The following is a 21710-nucleotide window of genomic DNA, read 5'->3' as shown; positions in this document are numbered from 1 at the left end:
AGACTGATGTTTGTGAGAGGACGAGGGATATGCAGATGTTGTTTGTAAGTGTAGGCAGAGCAAGTATGAGTACCGATTGACATGAACTTTTTAGATAGATTTGACGTCCGCCGAGAGGGGTATGTGGAGGTAACCAGGTGGAAAAACAATGAAAACATGCCAGAGTGATAAGCGGTGTAAGGGATAGGATGACGTGGATTAAGTTGACCGGACCTGTCGATGGACGTGACGTAATGGGACGAACCAACTATGGAAGATCATTGTTGATTGATACACATATATATACATTAAGAAGATGCAAAATATCTAAACTGAACGATCCCCTACTGATCCCCTTACATCGTGAACAAGACGCTATCGAGATTGACAAGCAATATCGCCATGTCATTCTTATTCCACACGACTACTCCATCTTACGCTTCCGAACAGCTCTCTTCCCATCTATCTTCCCTATCCACCCTCCCCATCTCTACTCCCCCTTCCAGCCTAACAGCTACCACTGCCACTGCAGCATCGAGTAGAAAGCCCAATCATAAGCTGGAGAATGCTCTGAACGAGCTGTCATCTACCAAGCACGTTTCGAAAGACAAACTCATCCAGGTCCTTCAGGATTTATCTAGATTCCACGAACAGGACGGACATGTCGGTACAGCTCAAAGCGAAGCTGAAACCGCAGTGGATGAAGAAGTGGAAGTGGAAATACTAGGTCGAGCCATAACGATAATTTGGAAAGAAACTTTGCAAGTCTTGCTTGACAATGCATTACGGTTAGATGAGGAGAGAGGTTGGTGGGAGGCGAGTTTGAATAGTCGTAGAGGAGTTGGTGTATACCTCTTGCAGAGTAAGTACTATATAAACAACGAACATTCTTCGAGTGTACTGTGTCACTGATGCGCTCATTTATAGCAATGCCCCATAGGATCTACGCCGCTCTCCCACCTCGATCCAAACTCTCTCGACCTGAATTACGATCTTTCAAACTCCCACCACGAGAATTGCTATTTAAACCTTTACGTACCAAGACATCTCTCGCTATCACCTCTATAACTTCCCCATACAATCTGACCAGACGGGAGATGTTATCTTCCAAAAACGAGTTGACGCAAAAGAGGGATGAGTTAGCTGAGAAAATTGGTATATTGGCTTCTCAAGGTCCAAAATGGCAAACTCACATAAACACATCAGGAGTATCGGATGTCAAAGATGAGATTGAAAGGATATTTTCAACTTTATCCAAAGTACTTGATTCACCTACACCTGCAACTCTGTCATCCACCAAATCGTTATCTATATCATCCACTTCACCTATCTTACTTAATCTACTTCAAGATCAGATACCCAAACAGAGATCTTCGATAGATTCAATATTATCTGTTCATTCTAGGCCATCACCTCTTACGAGATTATGGTTCCCGCTCCTTTTCCTTCCTCCTACTTTGTATATTGTCAGCTCTGCTATTGTCCGAAACAAAGAATGGATGAAAGAACAAGTGAAGAATGCCAAAGAGACAGTTAGAGGTTTTTTCGTAAGTTGGGTTTGGGAACCTTTAGAAGGGATCGCGAAGACTCTAAGAGGTGGGGGAGAAGGATTAGGTGTGGCTCCTACAACTGTTAAATCCGATCAGGAGGTGAGTTCGCTCCTACACTATGGTAGACAATTGTCGCTACCACTAAGCCCGAGTTGAGCTGACTGAAGATGTATATATACTTTGAACTTGTACTAGTCTCTCGAACGAATGGTACTAGACTTAGGAAGGGACTATTATCATCTATCTGGACCTGAGCTGGACGCTTTGAGCGTAAAGATCAGATCAGGCGATATGGAAGAGGTCTTGAGAGTGTATGAAAAGGAATTGCAGGTGGGTTCTGGATCCAGATCAAATGACAGTGATTTCGTTAAACCAGTATTGACGAGGGAGTTACGATGCAGAGCCCAGTGAAAAACGCATTGATGGGTAGTTTGATAAGGACTTTACTCATTCAAGTACAAAAGACCAAGGTACGTCAGGATATGTACTGTAAATATCGTACCTTAACATCGGAGTTGTGCTGATATTTGGTCGTATTGATGCAGACCGACCTATCATTATCGCTTCTCTCGCTTGACCACTTACTTCGATCTCAACAACTCACATTTGCATTTGTCGGTCTTGCACCCAGTTTGTTAGTCCTCTATGGGCTTGGAGGATGGCTGAGAGGAGTATGGCGAGGTGAGAAGAGAGGAAAGGGAAGGAAGAAGCAGTATTTCAATGGATTAAGGTGAGCTTGACCCCTTCCTCCCTGCCTTTTGACCCAAAGTGAAGAGACACCCAATGCTCATATGATGTTTCTGTAGATCGATCGAAAGGTTACTCATAACCTCTCCAAAGGCGGTTGACGATATGTCCGATCGAGATCGAGGATTATTGATTATATCAGTCAGTAATCTCCGAACGTTCGCTACTGGTTTACCGGGCAGCTCGAGGGAGCCATTCATGGATGATTTAAGGATGATTGAGAATCCCTCGTTGAAAAGAGGCGATAAGTTGAGAGTTGTAGAGAGGATTTGGAGATGTTGGGGTGTGGAGGGGAATAGAAAGGTTTAGATCACGAGATATCGAGTCTGGTGCATTTGCGGAGAGGTCCATTTTAGCATAATTCGGATAAACCAAATAGTCATTGATACCATATCGCAGTATACAATGTATGCATTCGTCTCCGTGAGACTTGTTGGAAGGCAGCACATACATATCAGGTTACAGAATAGTACAGTCCAGACTGTCAATGAGATCAAAGCTCGCTTAGTTCTTCTTCCTTAGATTCATAGTGACTCAAGGATATTTGGTACAGAAATACTACGTAAAGCGGTGTTGAGGCTATATGAAAATCAGCACACCTATGAAATGACGGGAATCTTCTTTTAACTAAGCACAGATCGCCTTTCAATTGAGAAAAGGAAAAGATCAAGCTAAATAATGATATGGTATGATCATTACGCCATGTCTCGGACTTACTCCAGAGAACAAATCAATGGGCAATAGGTACTTGTACCTGTATGGTAAGCGAAGAGACGGACAAACTTTGTCTTGTGAATGTGACTTGAGTCAAGAAGAAAGATTAAAAGCAAGTCTTTCTGGTCCGTTGATAAGATCTGCTAGACTCTTTTTTGTTACACTTGTCCTGTGTATGGCGAGGCGAACAACTTGATTGATTGAGTGCTTGAGAAGTAGATTGGATCGTTAGTGTCATCCTTCAAGTGCTAAGCAGCATGATCATCATATCGCACCCACCAATACACAATCAAGATCTACTAGCACTTGTTTACTCGAGTAGTTCGTTGGTTCATTTTCAGGTCCAAGAGATTCAACACGATAAACAATCAGGAAACGAACAACCAGGAATGAAGATCGAACTGAACAATTAAGGAATCAGATCTTCTCACGCCTCATACTATTGTGGTCTCTAAGTTTTGTATTCATTGATACGTTTATACATCCTCTACTTTTCTTTCCGTCTAGGAAGAGTCGACGCCACGATAAGAAAAGATGATCAAAGCGTACGAGCATCTTCCTCATCTCCGCTAAATTAAAGCGTGATCCGGTGGTGGCGCGAGTTGATTGTATGAAACGTTTGTCTGTGTGTTTGAGGGAGGACAGATAAAGTTTGTGTCTGTGTGTATGTAGTAAACAATCTTTTTTACACTGCTTTTGTTCTAGTACTCTAGGGATACAGTGAATGTTTCGGAATAATAGAAGGAATAGAAAGAGCTTTGTTCGGTTTTGAATGTGTACCTTATACAAGGAATTGTACCCTAAGAAAACAAAAAGCAGCACTGACCAACGCGATTCCCCTCCAAAACACCCAACCCAACGCTCGGATACATCTTTTCATTGTTTTTTTCACTTCTCTTCTTCTTCTTGATCGTATCTCTTCTTCTTCCTCTGCTACCTCGGTCGTCAAGCAAAATGTGGACGCGATGGGATGCGATACCTTCTATCGCGTCGGTGGTGCGTATACTTCATGCATGTCAGAAAATCAAATAAAAATCAAAATCGGAAAAGATAAAAGACAGTCGCCTACTTCTCTTTTCGTCTTTTGTCTTTGTCTTTTGTCTCACCACTGAATCAGCTTACCACTAATTCAATTATTGAACCATCAAGGAACTAGAGTTCTCTCTATCATACCTTGACGTCACCGCTTTGACTATAGTAGTTATTTACATTCCTTTGAACAATCCCACTGTGATACGCTCGACCTCTTCAGTCTTCGGTTTAAACGTGTTTTGTTCCCATATAACCCTGTATCACTCATTCATTCATCATTTGTTGATCACCTCACCATCACCATCAGTAACAGTAACGCCTGGTATCATCTCCGAAACAATAAACAATAAACCGTAAACAAAAAGGATTGATCGTCAATTCCCGAGGTAAATACCTATACCTGACCTGCAGTTGTATAAGTTGACTTAACCTCCGATCGTTTATTGTTCTCCTCTTTTTGTTGTTATTGTTAATCTTATTGCTATTGTCCTTATAAAACGTACCCTGCCCTGTAGATCCCCATCTTTATCATCCTTTCCTTCTCATTACAGTAACTGTACATACACGTTACATAGAACAATAACGCCTGATTATAATTGTCATTCCCTTCTTATTGTTCTGTTCATCTTTTCGGATTTGTCCTTGACCTCGCGTTTCACACGACATTCATTCATCAATTGTTCTCATTGTCCATAGTTATCATTGTCATTGTTCATTCCCATACTCATATAATTCTCCAACATAGATACATAGATACATAACCCACATACGTTCACTTCTCCCCCTCGACTATTCTTTCATTTTAATTAATTCACCATTTAAGCTTATACAATCATAATTGCTATCGCTATATATCTCACTCTTCAAGTCATATAAACTTGCCTCGACGATCTAATCACTCATCTTGGCCACCACGACACCGAGCTATACGAAACGGTACGACGATACACTTCGGAGTGACTCAACGTTACCTATGTTCTGGGATCTATATACCTTTTCATAAACTCCGCATTGATCATCCCTCAAAGGTATTGTACTCAACTTTACCTCATTACCCCTTATTTGGTTCCTATTGTAAGTAGAGATACCCGACAACCTCCAAGTTATGACCAAAACTGACCTCGATTATTCCTATCCAGAGTACAATCATTCTAGATCTTAGCACAAAAGAATGAACCAACATCCATTCTCCTTACAAATCCGACAACATCAATACTCGACCGAAGAGTATCTCCCAGATATCCCCAGCTCGTGTTTTCCTACTATCCCAATCTCACCACCTGCACCGCACCGTCGAGCACCCAAACCTCCCGTCTATTCGCCCCGCAGGAATAGAGCCAGGCACATCAATATGAAGGAGCCTGCTCAACTCGGTTTGTTCACCGTACTGGAATTCGAAGAGGATGTACACAAGATGATGGCGGTCGAAGAAAGTAGAGATCTGAATATCATGTACAGTTTACCTTCGGCTGCACCTTCAAGTGAAATCTTTCCTTCCCCATCCCCTTCCCCCTCTCCCTCGCACGGAAGGAGTTCACCGGTCAACGTACCTAGGGATATCGACGAGGATATGGAGATGGACGAGAAGCTCAATCGACTCTCGTGGTCTTCCAAAGGCAGCTTAGCAAGTCAAGCTACATCGTCTTTGACTGAAGGTGAATCGGAGGGATTCTTGGTTTCCACCCCCTTATTGGAGAATGAAGATCCTTTTGGATGGTCGAGCATACCCTTACACGATGTATCAGATTCCTTCGAACCTGATATCGAAATGACTGAACATACGATCGGTGGACACTTGTTCAACACTCAATCACAATCAAGGCCTACCATCACACTTGCCGAATCTATCAAAAGCGGAAGTACCAGACGACCACCACCATTACCTCTAACTCTCTCAACTCGATTCTTAACTCCTACTTCCAACCGAACTCCCACCAGCGCCAATATGCTCAGCGCGATCTCCAACGCCTCCACTGTCGATTCGGACCTCATCATAACTCCCAAGACTGCCAACACACCAGGTTTATTACCTGCTTTACCTATTCTCTCTTCCATCGAATGGGCTTCTAAAGTCTACTCGCAAACTACGCCGACCAAGTCTAAGAAACAACAGAGAAAAAGGACGAAAAGGAAATCACCTGATGATACGTGTGATCTGGCAATGGCTTTGGAAGACTTGTTGACTTCCTGTGGTGAAAAATTCGAATTGAATTCTTCCTCCTCTTCGTCATGTTCCGAATCGGAATCGGAATTCTCAGGTCCAGTATCAGTGACTAACACTTCCGAATCCGATAACGAAAACGAAAACAGGTCAGGATTCGAAAGCAGATCATTAAGATTCCCTTTACCTCCTATCCGATCGCCTAAAACTCCTTCACCAACTCGAAAGAGCTTTATAGGAAATGGTAGACCGCTTACACCCTATGCGCCGAAGAAAGATCGAAGATCATCTTCGACAACTCGGGGAACGAGAGATAGTCCATTGGCATTGAAGGGTGATCATTCATTCTTGAATTCCCTTTCGATGGGTACGGATCATTGTTTAAGGGAGGATAAGAAGTACAGATCAAGCGGTTCTTCATCGGGATCTTCTATTGGAAGTGATAGTTCGAGAAAGAGTTTATCGGGTAGGAAGAGTTTACCAATGGAATGGATGAAGCTTGAGTCTTAATTTTGATCATGATCATCTCTCGACTCCGTATGGTTAGGTCTTTGTTTCTTCTTTCTTCTTCCAAGGGCTATATATACAAATATCACATTTGATATTCGATCCGTTGTCATATCTTAGCATACCCACTTCAATTGAATTTTCCTCTTTTCATAAATACAGTACATATGAATTGTACGTCTTACGAATTCTGTAACGTTATTAACGATCTAAACGATTTTGATTTTGATTCTGATTCTCTCATATGGTAAATGATTATGTATACATATATGCATACATCTATTTCTTAGTACTAGATTTTCTGTCTTCAAATACGATAATGTGAGATAGTGAGTTGTAATCGATACTCACGGCAACTACAGGGGGAAATGCAGTTAATGTTTCCATAAGACATCGGACAAAGGTGTATAACATCGTATCATTGGGTATATCAATTGGGACCTCGACTTTTAACATACTTTCTTCTTTTTCCATCATCCCCAACAAATTATGATCGACCGTTGCTGCTCCCTTCATCCTCATGTGAGTCATTAGGAGGTTCATGAGGATTTCTTCTCCTGAATTGGATTTGGACTTTTGGACGACAAACGTCTTCATCTACTGTACCGACTTGATCTGCTTGTTCTACTTCTGATCCCTTCATATCTTCGGTTCCCACCTTCCTCTCAAACGAGTGTAGAAGGCTTTTCACCGCATTGATAGAACCTTCCAAAGTTTCAGAAAGCCCCTCGCTAACCGCATATCGGTTAGGTCTCGATTCACTCTCACTGGGTACTGAGGGACAGGTGTGATAACATACGGGGCATGCGCGAGCAGTACCTGAGCCACAAGATAGATCGTTGTCCTCTGTGTTAACGCTGACAGGTTCAGGTTCACTGATCTGGGAAGAGCTTGGTGCCGTAGATCGTCTGTCTGATGTGTTTGATCCAGTATTGAGCTGGCCTTGAGGTGAGGTAGCCATCATGAACGGATATCATCGATCAGTCTGGTTGGTAAATTGAGCTTGTAATGCAGGAGCATGCTCCATCATTGATTTTATATGGCATAAATTTACAGATGATCACCGAAGCAGCGAAGATCCAGTAAAAGCGTTGATAATGGTTCGATCCGTTCGAAGCGGAAGGATTCTATGAATTCGACTTTGAAGGAAGAGGAAGGTGAAGCGAGTGGTCCTTTATCCACTAAATCCTTTGTCCCTCTCCCCACCTTAGCTCCTAATCTCCATGTCCGGGATGAATTCCTATAGATAGCCGTCACGATACTCGCAAAAGGTGTGCTGAGGCATGCCTTACTGCCTGACTATCGCCGGATGTCATTCAATCGCTTGCCACAGTGATATGATCCCACAGCTTAGTCAGCGGACATGACCGTTTGTCACCGTTTACCATGTAATCAATCGCCATCGGTCACTTGAGATGCTTGTACTCGCAGTGGTGGTCATTTTTTTTGTACAACATTACCACGACGGTCTCCTTTCATCACAAGAGCAATTATCACAGTACGATCCCACATAGACATACAGTCATCTGATCACTTGAACTCCCATTATAGGCTTATCGATATAACCAATTCGCATCAATGTACATATAACACAAACAAAGCTACGATCACACAGTCACTCATCACTCACAAGATCTGATGAATCCCTTCGCCACCTCTGACAACAATAATAATACCAACGGACCTCCACCTGACCATGAACCGACTGCATCGACGTCAATAGATCTCACGGGAGATGACTCAGGTGATGATGAGTCAACCCGAGTCATCAATAGAAAAGGTGAATCGGGCATCGCCTCAAGCGCTTTGACCTCTTCTCCCTCGAGTGACCACAATACTCAGCATAATCGAAATACCGCCGGACGTTCGCACGGACCTTTTTCATCCTTCACAACATCGTCTGCACATCCATTCCATCCTCGATCTCAACCTTCTTCTTCCTCCTCCTCTTCTTCTCCAGCATTCGACTCTAATGGCATATCATATACCGGATCTAACATCAATATGACAACACCAACACCCATAGCGGGTCCCAGTAATCCCTCCTACCCTAATAATGGATTTGGTCAATACGCAAATCCCAATATACCTCCTCGTCAAATCTCATCATCTTCAACAGTAACCGGATGGCCCCCTAACAGTGGTAACGCATTCATCAACCCATCTTCTTCTTTTAATCAACCTCAACCTCAACCTCAATCTCATCAAATTGGAGTGAATGGTATCCCAAACACGTCCGGTAAAGATGCCTCTTCAGCTATAGATCTTACAAGTAGAAATATACCTTCACCACCACCGCAAAGTAACGACAAGAGACCGATTTGTATAGGTGCACTGTGGTCGCAGGCTATCATGCTTTACCCTTGTCCTGCGGTCATCGTAGGTGCTCAATCGCCTCCGGAGAGCAGAGAGAAATATGATGTGGTCAATTACAAAGGAGCGGAATTACTTAGAGTCAAATTGAAGGTGAGCAGAGCAACCAGTCATGCCTATCTTCAATATGAGGTAGCTGACGAGATATCTTGAAACATCATGTTATAGCATCGAGCAGCTGGAACTCCAGCAAGGAAAGGTGAACCGAATAATTTATTGATAAGGGATACAATACAGGTTTTGACTCGTAGGTCCAAGTATTATGATCTATACCAGGAGATGAAAGCTGATTTCACTGGTCCCAACAACATAGCCGGTCTCACCACTTTTGTGGGCGATCTTGATGCTGCTGCTGCAGATCCACTGGGATCACTTATGCAGAGGGGTTTGGTCAGGCTAGAAGGGTTCGTTCAAAGGGTCCAGCCGGAAGTCGTAAGCTTAGTCACCCCACCTTTGAGCATCACACGAGGAAGAGAGGGAGCTGACGTTAACTCATCTCCGACAGCACCATTTCGCCGTTCGAATCAATGTCCTGCTTTTCACCTTACCGTCAAACATACAGTATATCGCGAATATGCTCGCCACCCTGTCGCTATACCTACAAGACCCCGTACCGCCCTATGAACCCTCTCGACATTCCGAACAACCTCGTTATGAGAATGCGCACGGTGGCGGTCATTTTGCTGCGCAGATGGCGATCTACGCTCAAAGAAGGGCAATGATGAGTGGGTCGGGCTACGGGATGGTCTTTGCGGACAAAGAAAGGGAAAAGGCTACTCAGGTTGAAGTGCAGAGAAAGCAAGTCGACGAGGTGTTCAAGAGTCTGGATAATGGTGGAGAGCTGGAGCAAAGCGATCCAGGTGAGCTATCGGTTTATGGGGCGTCGCTTGTTTCCGAGACAGCTATCTGACGTTGTCCTTATCCCCCCATCAGGTCCCCTTATCAAAACCAACTTGTTCCCTCACCAACGTCGTGCTTTGACGTTTTTCCTGCTACGTGAACAAGACTCGTCATGTCTCAAACAAGCAAAGAAGAATGCCAAGAAGGTGCTGAAAAAGGTGAAGTCCGAGTCAAGTGCGGATGCTACCACAGCGGACGAGGTGGAAAAGAGCAAGGAAAAGGAGAAAGAGAAGGAGAAAGCAGACGATCCTAGATCTCTGTGGGAGGGTATCAGGGACGAAAAGGGGAAAGTGCGATCATGGAAGAATAAGATTACAAATGAAGAAATACGAGCGAGGAAAGGGGAGAGACCGGATGATAGTAAAGGTGCCATCTTAGCGGATGATGTGAGTGCATCCACTTCTCTATCCCGCATTTTGGGCTGACGGGATTTTTCACAGATGGGTCTGGGTAAAACCCTTTCCGTCGTATCGTTGATCGCAGCCACACGAAGCTCGGCTCATGATTGGGCGAAGAGTAAGATCGAGAAATTCGAATCTACGCCCGCCGAATCTGAGAGAGACGATAGCGATGTCATATCATCCTTTAAAACCAAAGTGTTCGGTATGCCTGATATCGACGCGGAACTCACGGATAACAAAGGGAAGAAACGAAAACGAGATGCGGACATCAGTAAAGCTCTTTCTGCTCGTCGATCACGTATCGCCGTTAAATCCAAAGGGACTTTACTAGTCTGTCCGATGTCAACTATATCGAATTGGGAAGACCAGATAAAAGAACATTGGAATGGTCCAGTCGAGATCGTTGGTGGATCAGCTGGTGTGATGCCCCCAAAGGTGATCGAGAGGAAATGGAGACCTCCAAAAGCTGATGGTGAAGACTCATCAGACGATGAGCTGTTGGAGGACTTTGACGTCCTCAAAGTGTATATCTATCACGGCCCAAGTAGGAGACCAGACCCTCAATTCATCTCTGAATTTGACGTCGTCATCACATCATATAATACCCTCGCCAATGAGTTCTCAAAGCAGTCAGGAAACGAAACTGAAACAAATACACCGTCTGAAACAGCAGAGAACAGTGGAGAGGAGGCTGAAATGACAGCAGATGCGTCTTTGAATGGTCGTCCCACCAAGCCGGAAGTGGAAGCCGAGATTAAAGCTATGGAAGTAGCTGCGCGAATGAAGTCAACCAAGAAAGGAAAGGGCAAGCCAAAAGTCGTCATAACGGAGACTAGTCCTTTACAAGCAATTGATTGGTTCAGAGTAGTTTTGGACGAAGCTCAGTAAGTTTTTATCTCGCCAAAATCGTCAAGAGGACACCGCTAACGATGTGCTTAGTTATATCAAAACCGCTTCTACGGTAGCCTCACAGGCGGCTTGTGCTGTCGAAGCCGATCGACGGGTAGCTCTTACCGGTACGCCTATCCAGAACAAGATCGAGGACGTGTGGGCTCTCTTCAAATTTCTTCGAGTCAGCCCAGTCGATGATAAAGACGTCTTCACGCAATATATATCCTCACCATGTAAATACGGAGAGCAGATTGGTGTTGCTCGGCTGCAACTTGTCATGCGTTGCTGCACCCTGCGTAGGACGAAGGATTCAACTGCGGAAGATGGTAAGAAGATACTCAACCTCCCACCGAGAAAAGAAGTGCAGCTCTGGCTTGAACTGCGTGAAGATGAGAGAAAGGTCTATGACGAGCGAGCGTCGGCAGCCAAGGATCGTGTAGGCGAATTGAAGAGGAAGAATGAGCTTGGCAAGAACTACGCGAATATGTTACAAGAGGTGTTACGATTACGACAAATCTGCAATCACGTTGATCTTGCCATGAGCGGATCAGTCGAGGAAGATTATGATGGTACGATTATGGATTATCAAGTTGCTGTGCAAGGTATAGATCGAAATGGGCTGAACCAAGCGAGAGCGGTAGCTGTCTGTTGTTATCTCAAGGAAGGTGCTGGAGCATTATGCTCTGGATGTGGAGTGGACTTTGGGGATTATTTCCCTGATATCGGTTTAGGCGGTGTAGAAGAGTTTGCGACTAAAGATGAGAAATCCAAGGGGAAGAAATTCACTTCCAAACCTGTTTTAACGAAATGCTTGCATTTGTATTGTGAGTTAATATCTAGTTCTTATATCTAGTTCTTTCTAGGAAAATAACTAAATTTAATGGTTATATCTAGGCCCGGGATGTTTCAAATCTCAAGTTTATTCCGATTATACGAAGAAGCTCAAATCGACCGTCGCTCGAGCTTGCGGAGCTTGTAATGCCATGCTTCGATTGCCATCGGATATCATCGAGGTCACTCCACCTGATACCGAAGCTTCAAATGAGGTTATAACGGATCAACCCAAACGAGCGGCTAGGAAGAAATACGTCCGACCTCCTGGCGAGAAACCCAATCTGTCAACGAAGATGCAGTATCTCCATGATGAGCTGTTGACCCTTTCCAAGAGGAATCCGAATTCACCTCATTATGATCCGTTTGCTGGGGATGATGAGGATGGGATAGAAGAGTTGGATAATGAGGGGAAACCGTTAGTCACGAAAAGTGTAGTTTTGTGAGTTTGAGTCTCATTGTCTGCCTTTTGGAATGACACTGTACTGACGATAGTTTTGATCGCATCGCAGCTCTCAATGGACGACGATGCTGGATAGAATAGCAGATATGTTGGACGAAGCGAATATCCGATATGCACGATTGGACGGTACGATGACTCGAGAAGAACGATCGAGAGCTATAGATGCGCTGAAATACAAGAAACAAGTTGAGATCTTATTGGTATCCACTCGAGCTGGAGGAGTGGGATTGAATCTGACTGTAGCATCGAGATGTTATCTGGTTGATCCATATTGGAATCCTTCAGTTGAAAGTCAAGCTATTGATAGAATAGTGAGTAAACGAATACATCACTTACCAACAAATTCGAGCGGTTAGCTGATGAAGATGATGGTGTGACTTCAGCACCGAATGGGTCAAACACGACCTGTCTTAGCTGTTAAATTGATGATCAAAGATTCGATAGAAGAGAAATTGGATAAGATCCAGAAGAAGAAAGCGAACTTGGCTCAATTGTCTCTTAAGAATATGACCAGGAAGGAATTGATGGCTCAGAAGGTGAGTTCAGCTTAACCTACAGCATGATATCTCTGATATGGTGATAGCTGATATATCGTTGTGTTTATTGCAGACCGAAGAATTGGCTGATCTGTTCAGCTAATCAATAGATAGAACGTGATCGTGATTTTTGATTACTTGATGCTTTTGATGAACTTCTACGTACATATATCATATATTTATATAAGGGCATAATCTGATAGAATAGTGCATTGCTAGATATGCATAGCAAAATCAACATATGAATGATAATGTTAAATTAATGGAAGATGACATGAACTGCACATCATAATCAACATTGACTCTTGACTCCATCTTCTCATTCTTGTAACTTTTCCTATCCATCGTTTATCTATCATCTGAATCGTCATCCAGAGAAGGAACTCTTAGTCTCCAAAGTGGCGGAAAGATCAGAATCGTATGATGTGGTGTACTCAGCAGAATTGGGCCATGTACCATGGTCAATATTGCAATAACAACCATCTTCAATCTACAGATGAATCGTATTGAATGTCAAGGTTAACTTTTAGATGGTACTGTCTACGCTCATATTCGATCGATATTCAGTATCGTCATAATTGACAGCTTCATAAAGACTCATCTTCATAAGTTTTATACCAATGAACATCTTTAGAAAGCCGGGCCGGACTGGACTAAGCTACCTACACTTCAGTATATATATAAACATTACAAACCAGAATAAAACCGTATCCAACAAAAACAACCAAAAATATACAAAAAGGAATATATAACATTAGATATGGAATATATAAAATCATGATCATCGTAGATATCGTATCAAACACTCGAAAGCATTTCTTTCCAATCCCATCACTTCGTCATGGTCTCATAATCCCCCCTGATGTAAACGGTCTTAAAATTCTCCATTGACTTGCTTGTCTTACGACGAAGTAGCAGTAGCAGGTGTAGGAGGGGATATTTTATTATTCATACCCACATTGGCTCGTAATAAACTTGCTTTTGTGGGTCTTGGACTTACACCTACCATCAAGTCAATCGATGGTTTAGGCGTACTGGCAGATATCGAATTTATCTTTCTATGTATGCTAGGTGTAGATGACGAAGTGGGTAATGTAGGTTTGCGAGATGAAGATAAGTTGGATTGGGGGGTACGAAGTAATGCCGTTCGATTTAATCGGGGTGTCTGAGATACAACCATGATTGAAGTCAGCAAGATCCAAGAGTAATAGAACAAATGCAAACTTACAATACTTGGTTTACCCAAACTTTTCAATCCACCTCCGCTTCCAAGTGACTTTGGCTTTGGCTTAGGCTGTACCTCGCTCGATGATAGGTTATCTGCCGAACTGACTTTCAAAGCTGAGATGGTCCTAGTGAGTGAATGGCTAGTAGCCGGACGAGAATGAGAACGAGGGGCGGATGTAGGTAGAGACGATCGGACCGAGTGAAGCGAAGAGATGGATTTGGAGCTGTTCGTTCGGAGAAGAGATGTCTTGTTAGGTCTGGGAGTCTATGAAAGTAGGTATCAACATCAACATCGGAACTTTCGGAAAGCATCATACGGAAAATATCGATACTCACGATAACAGGTTTACTCAAGCTATGAGGCATCACACCCAAAGTTTTCCTCCTTTCTTCTCTTTCCATCTTCGCTCGTTGTTTATTCTCAATTGCCAATCTCTCCATCTCCTCTTTTGACTTTCTTTCCTCTTGTATCTTCTCATAATCCCTATATCCTTCATTACCTTTCTCTCCATTGGCTCTCATCGCAGAAGTCTTATTTTGTCTAACAACAAGATCAGGTTCGTTCAATGATGCTAAACCCCCGCCAAGTGCCGGTGTCTTTCTTCTTTCTATTCTCTCTTGTTTGGCTTTCTCTCTGTTCTCTATCGCTTGAAGTTCTTTTTCCTTTTGAGCTAATTTATCCAATTGTACACTTTCATATTCCCTATATCCCTCTGTACCTTTCTCACCCATCGCTCTCAAGTTGGAAGTTTTATTCTGTCTGACTTGAACAGAAGGTTCATTCAAACTTGTTAAACCTATTGCCAAACTCTTTCTTCTCTCTTCTCTCTCTCTTTTCGCCCTTTCCTTGTTCTCGAGTGCAATTTGCTCTTTGACTTTCTGAGCGGCCTTTTCCTGTTGGACCTTTTCGTAGTCCCTATATCCGGCATTACCTTTTTCGCCAGCTGCTCTCAGGGCAGATGTACGGTTTTGTCTAGGTAAGATTGTCGGACCGTTCAGACTGGCCACTGTAGCTCCAATAGAGACGGGGACAGATAGCGTTCTGTGGTGTCCTCTTGAGATCTTCGATGGTGAGTTGAAAGAAGGGGAAGATGGGGTGGTAGTATTATCGGATCTGAGACGGAGTTGAGATGCCTTGGTCGGACGGGGTGTTATACTAGGTTGAGCCAGGGATGGAACGGTCTAGATGTAATGTAGAAGTAAGCTATATTTTTCTCTGATCAGAGCAAGTTCAGATAAACAGTATAGAACTCAAGCGATAAACTTACAATACCCAACCCAACCCTCTTATAACCTGGAGTCCCACTAATACTGCCTCCTTCTTCTCCTTCAATATTCTCTTCAATCGTCCGTCTGGGCTTGATCTCATCCCAATTCAACCCTGCTCTAGACGCAGCAGATTTAGTCATCCTTGGTCCTAGACCCGCTCGGGTAGTGGAAGTGGGAGCAGGTATAGCTTTGAACGGTGACAGGCTCTCATTTTGTTTGGCAGCCAAGTCAGATAAGATTGGATCTTGATGAATATCGTTCGAAGTTAACGATGTGGTATCATATAACTCTCCTGCATTTTCGTTGTGGTACGAAGTCGAATGATCGATATCTAGTAGTTCTTCTATATCTTCTCTCTGTTCCCCATCTCCCTGAGTGAGTCGAGAGTGACCTAACGGATGGTCTAAATGAGGCGTCTCAAGTAGAGGAGATTGAGGTGAGAACGTGGCCAGATGGGTGGATTGAGGGGTCGAAGAGATGTTTGAGGGTGTTTCTTCAGAGCGAGCGTAGGGTGACATGCTGATAGTAAGAGCAACCCTTTTGATGATAAAGAAGGGGTTATATCTTCAAATTGAATGACAATTAAGGATGCTATGACAATGTCAAGCGAGCGACTTATCGAGAGGTCAGGTCAATTCTTTACCAGTCGCCGAGTTTCATCCCCTAATGTGTGGGTTTTGTTGGTCGTCAAGCAATACAATCCAGTACAAAGGATCGTAGTTGGTTGATGATGCCCTCTGACTGTGCTCGGTCAGTGTGCGAGTGATGAATAAGTGGTGAACTGATGATAGATTATCTGTCAGGCATGACATGCAAATGGAGTGAGAGAATGTATTCGATTCGTTACTCATTATCGTTACCTGCTGTTGATGATAGTTGACTGATGGATGTTCTTTCAGATGGTCCGTGCGATGGAAATACAGAATCATGTAAACAAACACGAGCCAAAACCAGGCACGGGGGTGATCGAACCAAGCGCAAGCACTCGAGTAGTTTTACGATTAGTGTGATTTGCAAATCTATACATGTATACATGTACACGACGCATAGAGTCGTCAAGACGATCCACACCGCGAGCATATCCATACAGCATGCATCAAGCAGCACAACACTACTGATCAATCACCATCTCATCAGAATTTTCCTTCTTCTTGATCCTCTCGACCACCTCCCTACTCGTCCCAACCCATGCAAACAACATCAGCTGACTGGGAAAAACACACTCATCAAAAAGGAAATCACCCACCTTTCCAACTCTCTGCTCCTATCCGTCCATTTATTCGGATGAGCGACCGACTCGCTCCCACCCAACCCTTCACCTTTCTTGATCCCATGGGTTAACTCGAAAACACGCGTACAGGCCACATGGTAATGTGTCGCTTTGACTGAATCCAAAATATCCCTCATCTCACTACTACCTCTGTCGATCTGGGGGTAAGTCGACGATAAGAATGCAGAGAGATTATCAGGTGAGAAGTGTCGGAAGGGACATCCATGTGAATCTTGAGTACCAGGTTGGTTTTGAGTCAAAATCTGTTGACAACTATACAACCGAACAACAGACACATATATCAGTCAGCTTAACAGTCACTCGAATAGCAATTAAACATACCTCTTTGGAGGATAGTTCGTCCTCTTTCCTTCCTGACCATAAGAATGTCGTATATTATATTTATACTCTTTGTTAAACTTGTCATCGCTCATCGTAGCGCCGTACATCCTTCTCCAGAAGACTACAGCTTCGTCAAGAGGGAGACCGATGCCCTGTCATAGCAAAAACAAGGAGGATCAGATCAGCGTTACACGCAAATCCTAGTCTCTTGAAAACGTAAATCGCTCCTATTTCTCTACCTTGTCCTGGACATTCACCAGTATACAGCAAGCCCACACTCACCTTCAAAAACAAACCCAATTGTAATCTCCCAAAATGTTTCAAATGATGATCTCTTTTCAACCTGTCATACAGATTCCTCATACACGGTGGGAAGTGTTTACGCGCCACGTCATCTACCATCTCCGCCGTGACTACGCCTTGTGCAGCTGCCGAGTCGGAAGATTGATAATCTGACGATGCAACTCCTGATAAGAAAGATGATGCGAGGTGATCGATCACAGGTCCCAATCGATCATCTTCGTCGAGACGAGGGAGGTTCTTGGCTGTTAGCTGTGAAGGAGAAGAACAAACCAATAAGGAGAGGGGTTCATGATCAGCGTTGAACACTTTCGCGGCTAGTGTAAAATGAAACAACGATACTCACCTCCAAAGCCTTCTCCAACCTACTAGCAAACGCTTGCAACACCAAGGAAATCTGTAAACTCTGAGGGACATAGGCCATCCCTGCTCTGATATATACTTTTCGTGATCCAACAAGATCAGGGACGGTATGCCATGGAACCTAACATAAGAACAGCATCAGTACGATGGAACGTCCAAATCGCTATCGTTTCAATGTCCGTCATATCCGTCATATCGTCTCCTCCATGACTCCATGGACGATCAACCTGCTCCTCATCCCATTTGCCGATCCCAATGGTTCTTTCGATTTCATAAATCGTTGTGAATGACTTTACTCACCTTGAACCAGCTCTCATTCTTGAAAGCCTCATCTTTCTTCTCCCACATACATAACTTCAGTTCCTTCTCGTACCTCATCTTTTCATTCTCATCCACGACCTGCCAATCGAATTGCAGCGATTTCAGGAAACTAGATCGTTCATTGACGTCGTCGGTTTCAAATCGGTTTTTGAAGAGGGCAACTTCAGATCGGACGAATCGGGCTCTGAGGTCGGGACTGGGTAGATGACGAGAGACGGAGATCAGCCATGGAGAGTACAACAGTGATAATGGATCTGGACATGAATGGGGGAGATGGGATGAGGATGATCCTGAGGTAAAGGAAAGACATATCTCTCTTGGTCGTAGATAGTATAAGGGCGAAATGAGTCCATAATTTGATATCCGAATGGAATACTCACCTTCTACAAAAACTCAACCTCAATACCCAATGTCCAATCTCATCCCTCCTCCTTTCCTCATCTAGATTGACGTTCCGCGCTGTATTACTACTCAAATTCAAGTGGGTTTTCGTATAATTCGTTATGGAACTTTGTACCTGAGCATAAGGTAACGATCGATGTGATAATGCTTCTATCTGAGATAATACCCTCAGACGAGATATCGCAAATGTCTCGAATTCTTCTAGGGTTATATCGAGTGTTGGAGGTGTTTCGTAGCTAAATCATTCACTTTAGCTAAAACCCCAATCGAATGTGTGTACATGGGAGAAAATAGTAGTGTTTCACTTACAAATTCAATCTGTATGGATACCTCGTACTGGGACCTGCTGGGTTGGCACCAATCCCAGACTGACGTTTGTTCACTTTTACCTCTAGCGCTGGGTTGGTAGATGAGGAAGGGATGTTATGACGCGTTGAAGGACGGAACATTTTGAGTGAGGGTCGAGATGGTTGACAGGGCCCGTTGGGGAAGACTAAGAATAGGAGAGGGTCGAGTGCTGGGTCTTGTCAATTGTATTTGTACTGTTCTGAGAACGATGAACGATGATATGATTTCGAACAAAGATGGTTGAACGACTGGACGCGTCTTTGATCACTTTCGATTCTCAACATGAGATGACCAAAAGAAGGCTGGAACGCGTCTCTCCCTGTCCTCCGACACGTGTCTACCTCGTGGCTAACATCGCTTATCTCCTACGCTAAGCCTGGTCTTTCAACTGACCTCCACTCTGGTTGCTCCCCATTTCACCATCGCAGTTCCAAAACATCCCCATGCTCAGCTACTCGACTATTATTCGAGTCGACTCATTCATGTTCTCGCATGTCAATACAGAACGACCCACAGTATCACCTCAGATCACCCCAAGAAAGCTACCGATCATCCTTCACATTATATGAAGTCACCACGCCCCTTCCTGGCTCCCCTCCACACACAAACCCCTCAGTATCATCACATCAAAGGATCACTTTCAAATAGTAGTCATCCGACAACTTCGGTGGACGCTCAATAGATAAGCATAAGCCCAATCGCGGATACAACATTGTACCTTCAAGTCCTATTACTACAACACTATATTTTTGGTAATTGCTATATCCATTATTCCTAATCAACCTTTCTCCTTCTCATCTCACTGGTACAATTATCAATGACTGTCCAAATCGCGCCCGACTCTTCCATACCTAACGGCCATCACAAATCCAGCTCTGATGTACTCCAGCACATACCTCCCAAATCGCTAGAAGGTCTATCAGAAGAATCCCTAAGTTGCCTGAGGAATCTAGCTGATTATCCAACCCCTCCTACTACCGAGTGAGTCAGCTCACGCTATCCTCGTGGAAGCACCGTGGCTGATCGTTCAACGTCCAATGGGAAATAGCTTTGGTCTAGTGAAGCAGGCTGCAGTGCTGGTAGCTCTGTTCCAGAAAGAGGGAGATGATAAATTACATGTGTTGTTGACTACTCGAGCGAAGACCATGAGGTGAGTTGAGTTGCCCTGTCCAGATCTCTTACATGCTGTACTTTGGTTGAATATACTGATTGATATCATTCCGGGTGTCACAGGAGACATCCCTCGCAGACTGTAAGCTGCCATCACCTTTCTTCTCCACACGAGAGCAGATTGGTCAAGCTTACTCACCAGCTGACCTAACGGTGTCGATAGGCATTACCAGGTGGGAAAGTCGATCCTGAAGATCCGGATGTTATACATACAGCGGTGAGCTTGTCTATTCATCTATATATCTGACACAACCTTTAGCAAGGCCTGTAAAAGCTGACATGAAGTATATGGACAGCGCCGAGAAGCTTTCGAGGAAGTTGGTCTTCCCTTGGACCATCCAGATATACATCATCTGACGATACTAGAACCGGTCATGACTATCTTACCTTTAAATTCACATATGAAAAATCATATAGTCGTTACTCGTGAATCCTATCTACTCCCTTCTTTCCCCCCCCTCTAGTCAAGAATCAGATCAGCTGAGATATGGGGATGTTATCAGCCGTCGTATGCTTTATATCCTCAGCATCGATTCTCAACGACTTGATACCCAATCCAGATGAAGTGGATGCTATTTTCACCCATCCCCTTAAAGGGTGTTTGACGGGTATATTGGATGGTACGGATTCGGAGGGTTTGGTGGAAGTTGGTGGGGAGTGGTGGCCTCATGAGGAAGAATATCATGTGAGTGGGCCGTCATTTAGGAAAATCACACTAGAAAGGTGAAACGGGAGCTGATATTTGTGATTTAGTCCACAAATGATAGAATAGGGGTGAGATGTCTTCTACATTGAAAAGATCTTCTGGACGAAGTGGACAGCTAATACTATTTCGTTTGTCTGATAGACAACGGGAGAATATCGAATGCATGTGAGTCGGCTCACTGTATCACGATCCTCTAAACGATTGCCCAGCTGATATAAATGGTTTTGTTAGCGATTCAGAACTACCCATAGTCCTATCAAAGGATTGACATCCGATGTGTGAGTGACAACCTCCCCTCGCATACAACTTGAATAGTTCTTCTGGTCCAGCTTCACGAAATATTTTGAGGTACTTCTGAGCTAACATCCCTCAATCTGATCTCAATGTCATATCGCAGATTAATTCATACATCCACCATAGCCTATGCTCAACCAACCACATACTCCCGATACGCTCTAAACCAATCGCACTTCCCCATCTTGATCTCGAATGTAGTGAGAGACCTTCCGTTCCATATTGATAAATCGGTTAATTCAGGACCTGTCGAATGGGGAGGGACGGAAGGCGAGAGATTTAAGAGTAGTGAAACTTGGGCTGCTGGGAATGCTTAGTATGAATGCGGTGAGAATGAAATTAGATCATCCTCTGTATTGTTGTTATAATCGACATGTATATGAAGCATGATATTTCTATGTACAAATCTAGATAAAAGACGATACTTTGTTCTGCCTCACACTCAACCAGCTCAAGCCGGGGCCAGCTCTACTGAGAATGGTAGTAAATGTAATGATGGATAATTCTTGCTTATCATGGTTAGACGCATTTCAACTACTTGGCAGTACAATGCATACATGCATACAATGGACAAGTGCTGTATTCAGTACGAAGACTCTGTGGTGTCTTTCCC

General features: G+C 43.8%; 7 protein-coding genes across 7 annotated transcripts; 4 read left to right on the top strand and 3 right to left on the bottom strand.

Annotated features, from left to right (window-relative positions):
- Positions 1-381: 381 nt before the first annotated feature.
- Positions 382-2585, top strand: L199_007613 (uncharacterized protein; the record flags this gene model as incomplete). The annotated part of the gene is made up of 6 exons (XM_064893302.1): positions 382-841; positions 907-1628; positions 1725-1859; positions 1931-1999; positions 2075-2259; positions 2336-2585. The coding sequence occupies 6 exons, from the start codon at positions 382-384 to the stop codon at positions 2583-2585; spliced, it is 1821 nt and encodes a 606-aa protein (XP_064749374.1).
- Positions 2586-5193: 2608 nt separating this feature from the next.
- Positions 5194-6693, top strand: L199_007612 (uncharacterized protein; the record flags this gene model as incomplete). Its single annotated transcript, XM_064893301.1, has 1 exon — positions 5194-6693. The coding sequence occupies one exon, from the start codon at positions 5194-5196 to the stop codon at positions 6691-6693; it is 1500 nt and encodes a 499-aa protein (XP_064749373.1).
- A 484-nt stretch (positions 6694-7177) lies between these two features.
- Positions 7178-7651, bottom strand: L199_007611 (uncharacterized protein; the record flags this gene model as incomplete). Its single annotated transcript, XM_064893300.1, has 1 exon — positions 7178-7651. One exon carries the CDS (start codon positions 7649-7651, stop codon positions 7178-7180), a length of 474 nt encoding a protein of 157 aa, XP_064749372.1.
- A 677-nt stretch (positions 7652-8328) lies between these two features.
- Positions 8329-13188, top strand: L199_007610 (uncharacterized protein; the record flags this gene model as incomplete). The annotated part of the gene is made up of 11 exons (XM_064893299.1): positions 8329-9156; positions 9232-9310; positions 9377-9495; positions 9569-9923; positions 9997-10349; positions 10404-11248; positions 11304-12079; positions 12150-12528; positions 12599-12860; positions 12933-13085; positions 13159-13188. 11 exons carry the CDS (start codon positions 8329-8331, stop codon positions 13186-13188), a joined length of 4179 nt encoding a protein of 1392 aa, XP_064749371.1.
- Positions 13189-13986: 798 nt separating this feature from the next.
- On the bottom strand, positions 13987-16099 carry L199_007609 (uncharacterized protein; the record flags this gene model as incomplete). Its single annotated transcript, XM_064893298.1, has 4 exons — positions 13987-14250; positions 14314-14577; positions 14649-15494; positions 15581-16099. The coding sequence occupies 4 exons, from the start codon at positions 16097-16099 to the stop codon at positions 13987-13989; spliced, it is 1893 nt and encodes a 630-aa protein (XP_064749370.1).
- A 593-nt stretch (positions 16100-16692) lies between these two features.
- L199_007608 (uncharacterized protein) lies at positions 16693-19028 on the bottom strand (the record flags this gene model as incomplete). The annotated part of the gene is made up of 8 exons (XM_064893297.1): positions 16693-16753; positions 16828-17124; positions 17194-17345; positions 17476-17745; positions 17840-17977; positions 18157-18373; positions 18558-18815; positions 18889-19028. 8 exons carry the CDS (start codon positions 19026-19028, stop codon positions 16693-16695), a joined length of 1533 nt encoding a protein of 510 aa, XP_064749369.1.
- Positions 19029-19744: 716 nt separating this feature from the next.
- L199_007607 (uncharacterized protein) lies at positions 19745-21414 on the top strand (the record flags this gene model as incomplete). The annotated part of the gene is made up of 10 exons (XM_064893296.1): positions 19745-19908; positions 19976-20077; positions 20161-20179; positions 20261-20314; positions 20394-20523; positions 20601-20782; positions 20851-20871; positions 20945-20968; positions 21035-21081; positions 21201-21414. 10 exons carry the CDS (start codon positions 19745-19747, stop codon positions 21412-21414), a joined length of 957 nt encoding a protein of 318 aa, XP_064749368.1.
- Positions 21415-21710: the final 296 nt, after the last annotated feature.

This window comes from Kwoniella botswanensis, chromosome 2, assembly GCF_036426115.1.
Source record: "Kwoniella botswanensis chromosome 2, complete sequence".
Taxonomy (NCBI): Eukaryota; Fungi; Basidiomycota; class Tremellomycetes; order Tremellales; family Cryptococcaceae; genus Kwoniella; species Kwoniella botswanensis.
Note: the sequence above shows the minus strand (reverse complement) of the source record. Positions and strands in the feature narration are given on the sequence as shown.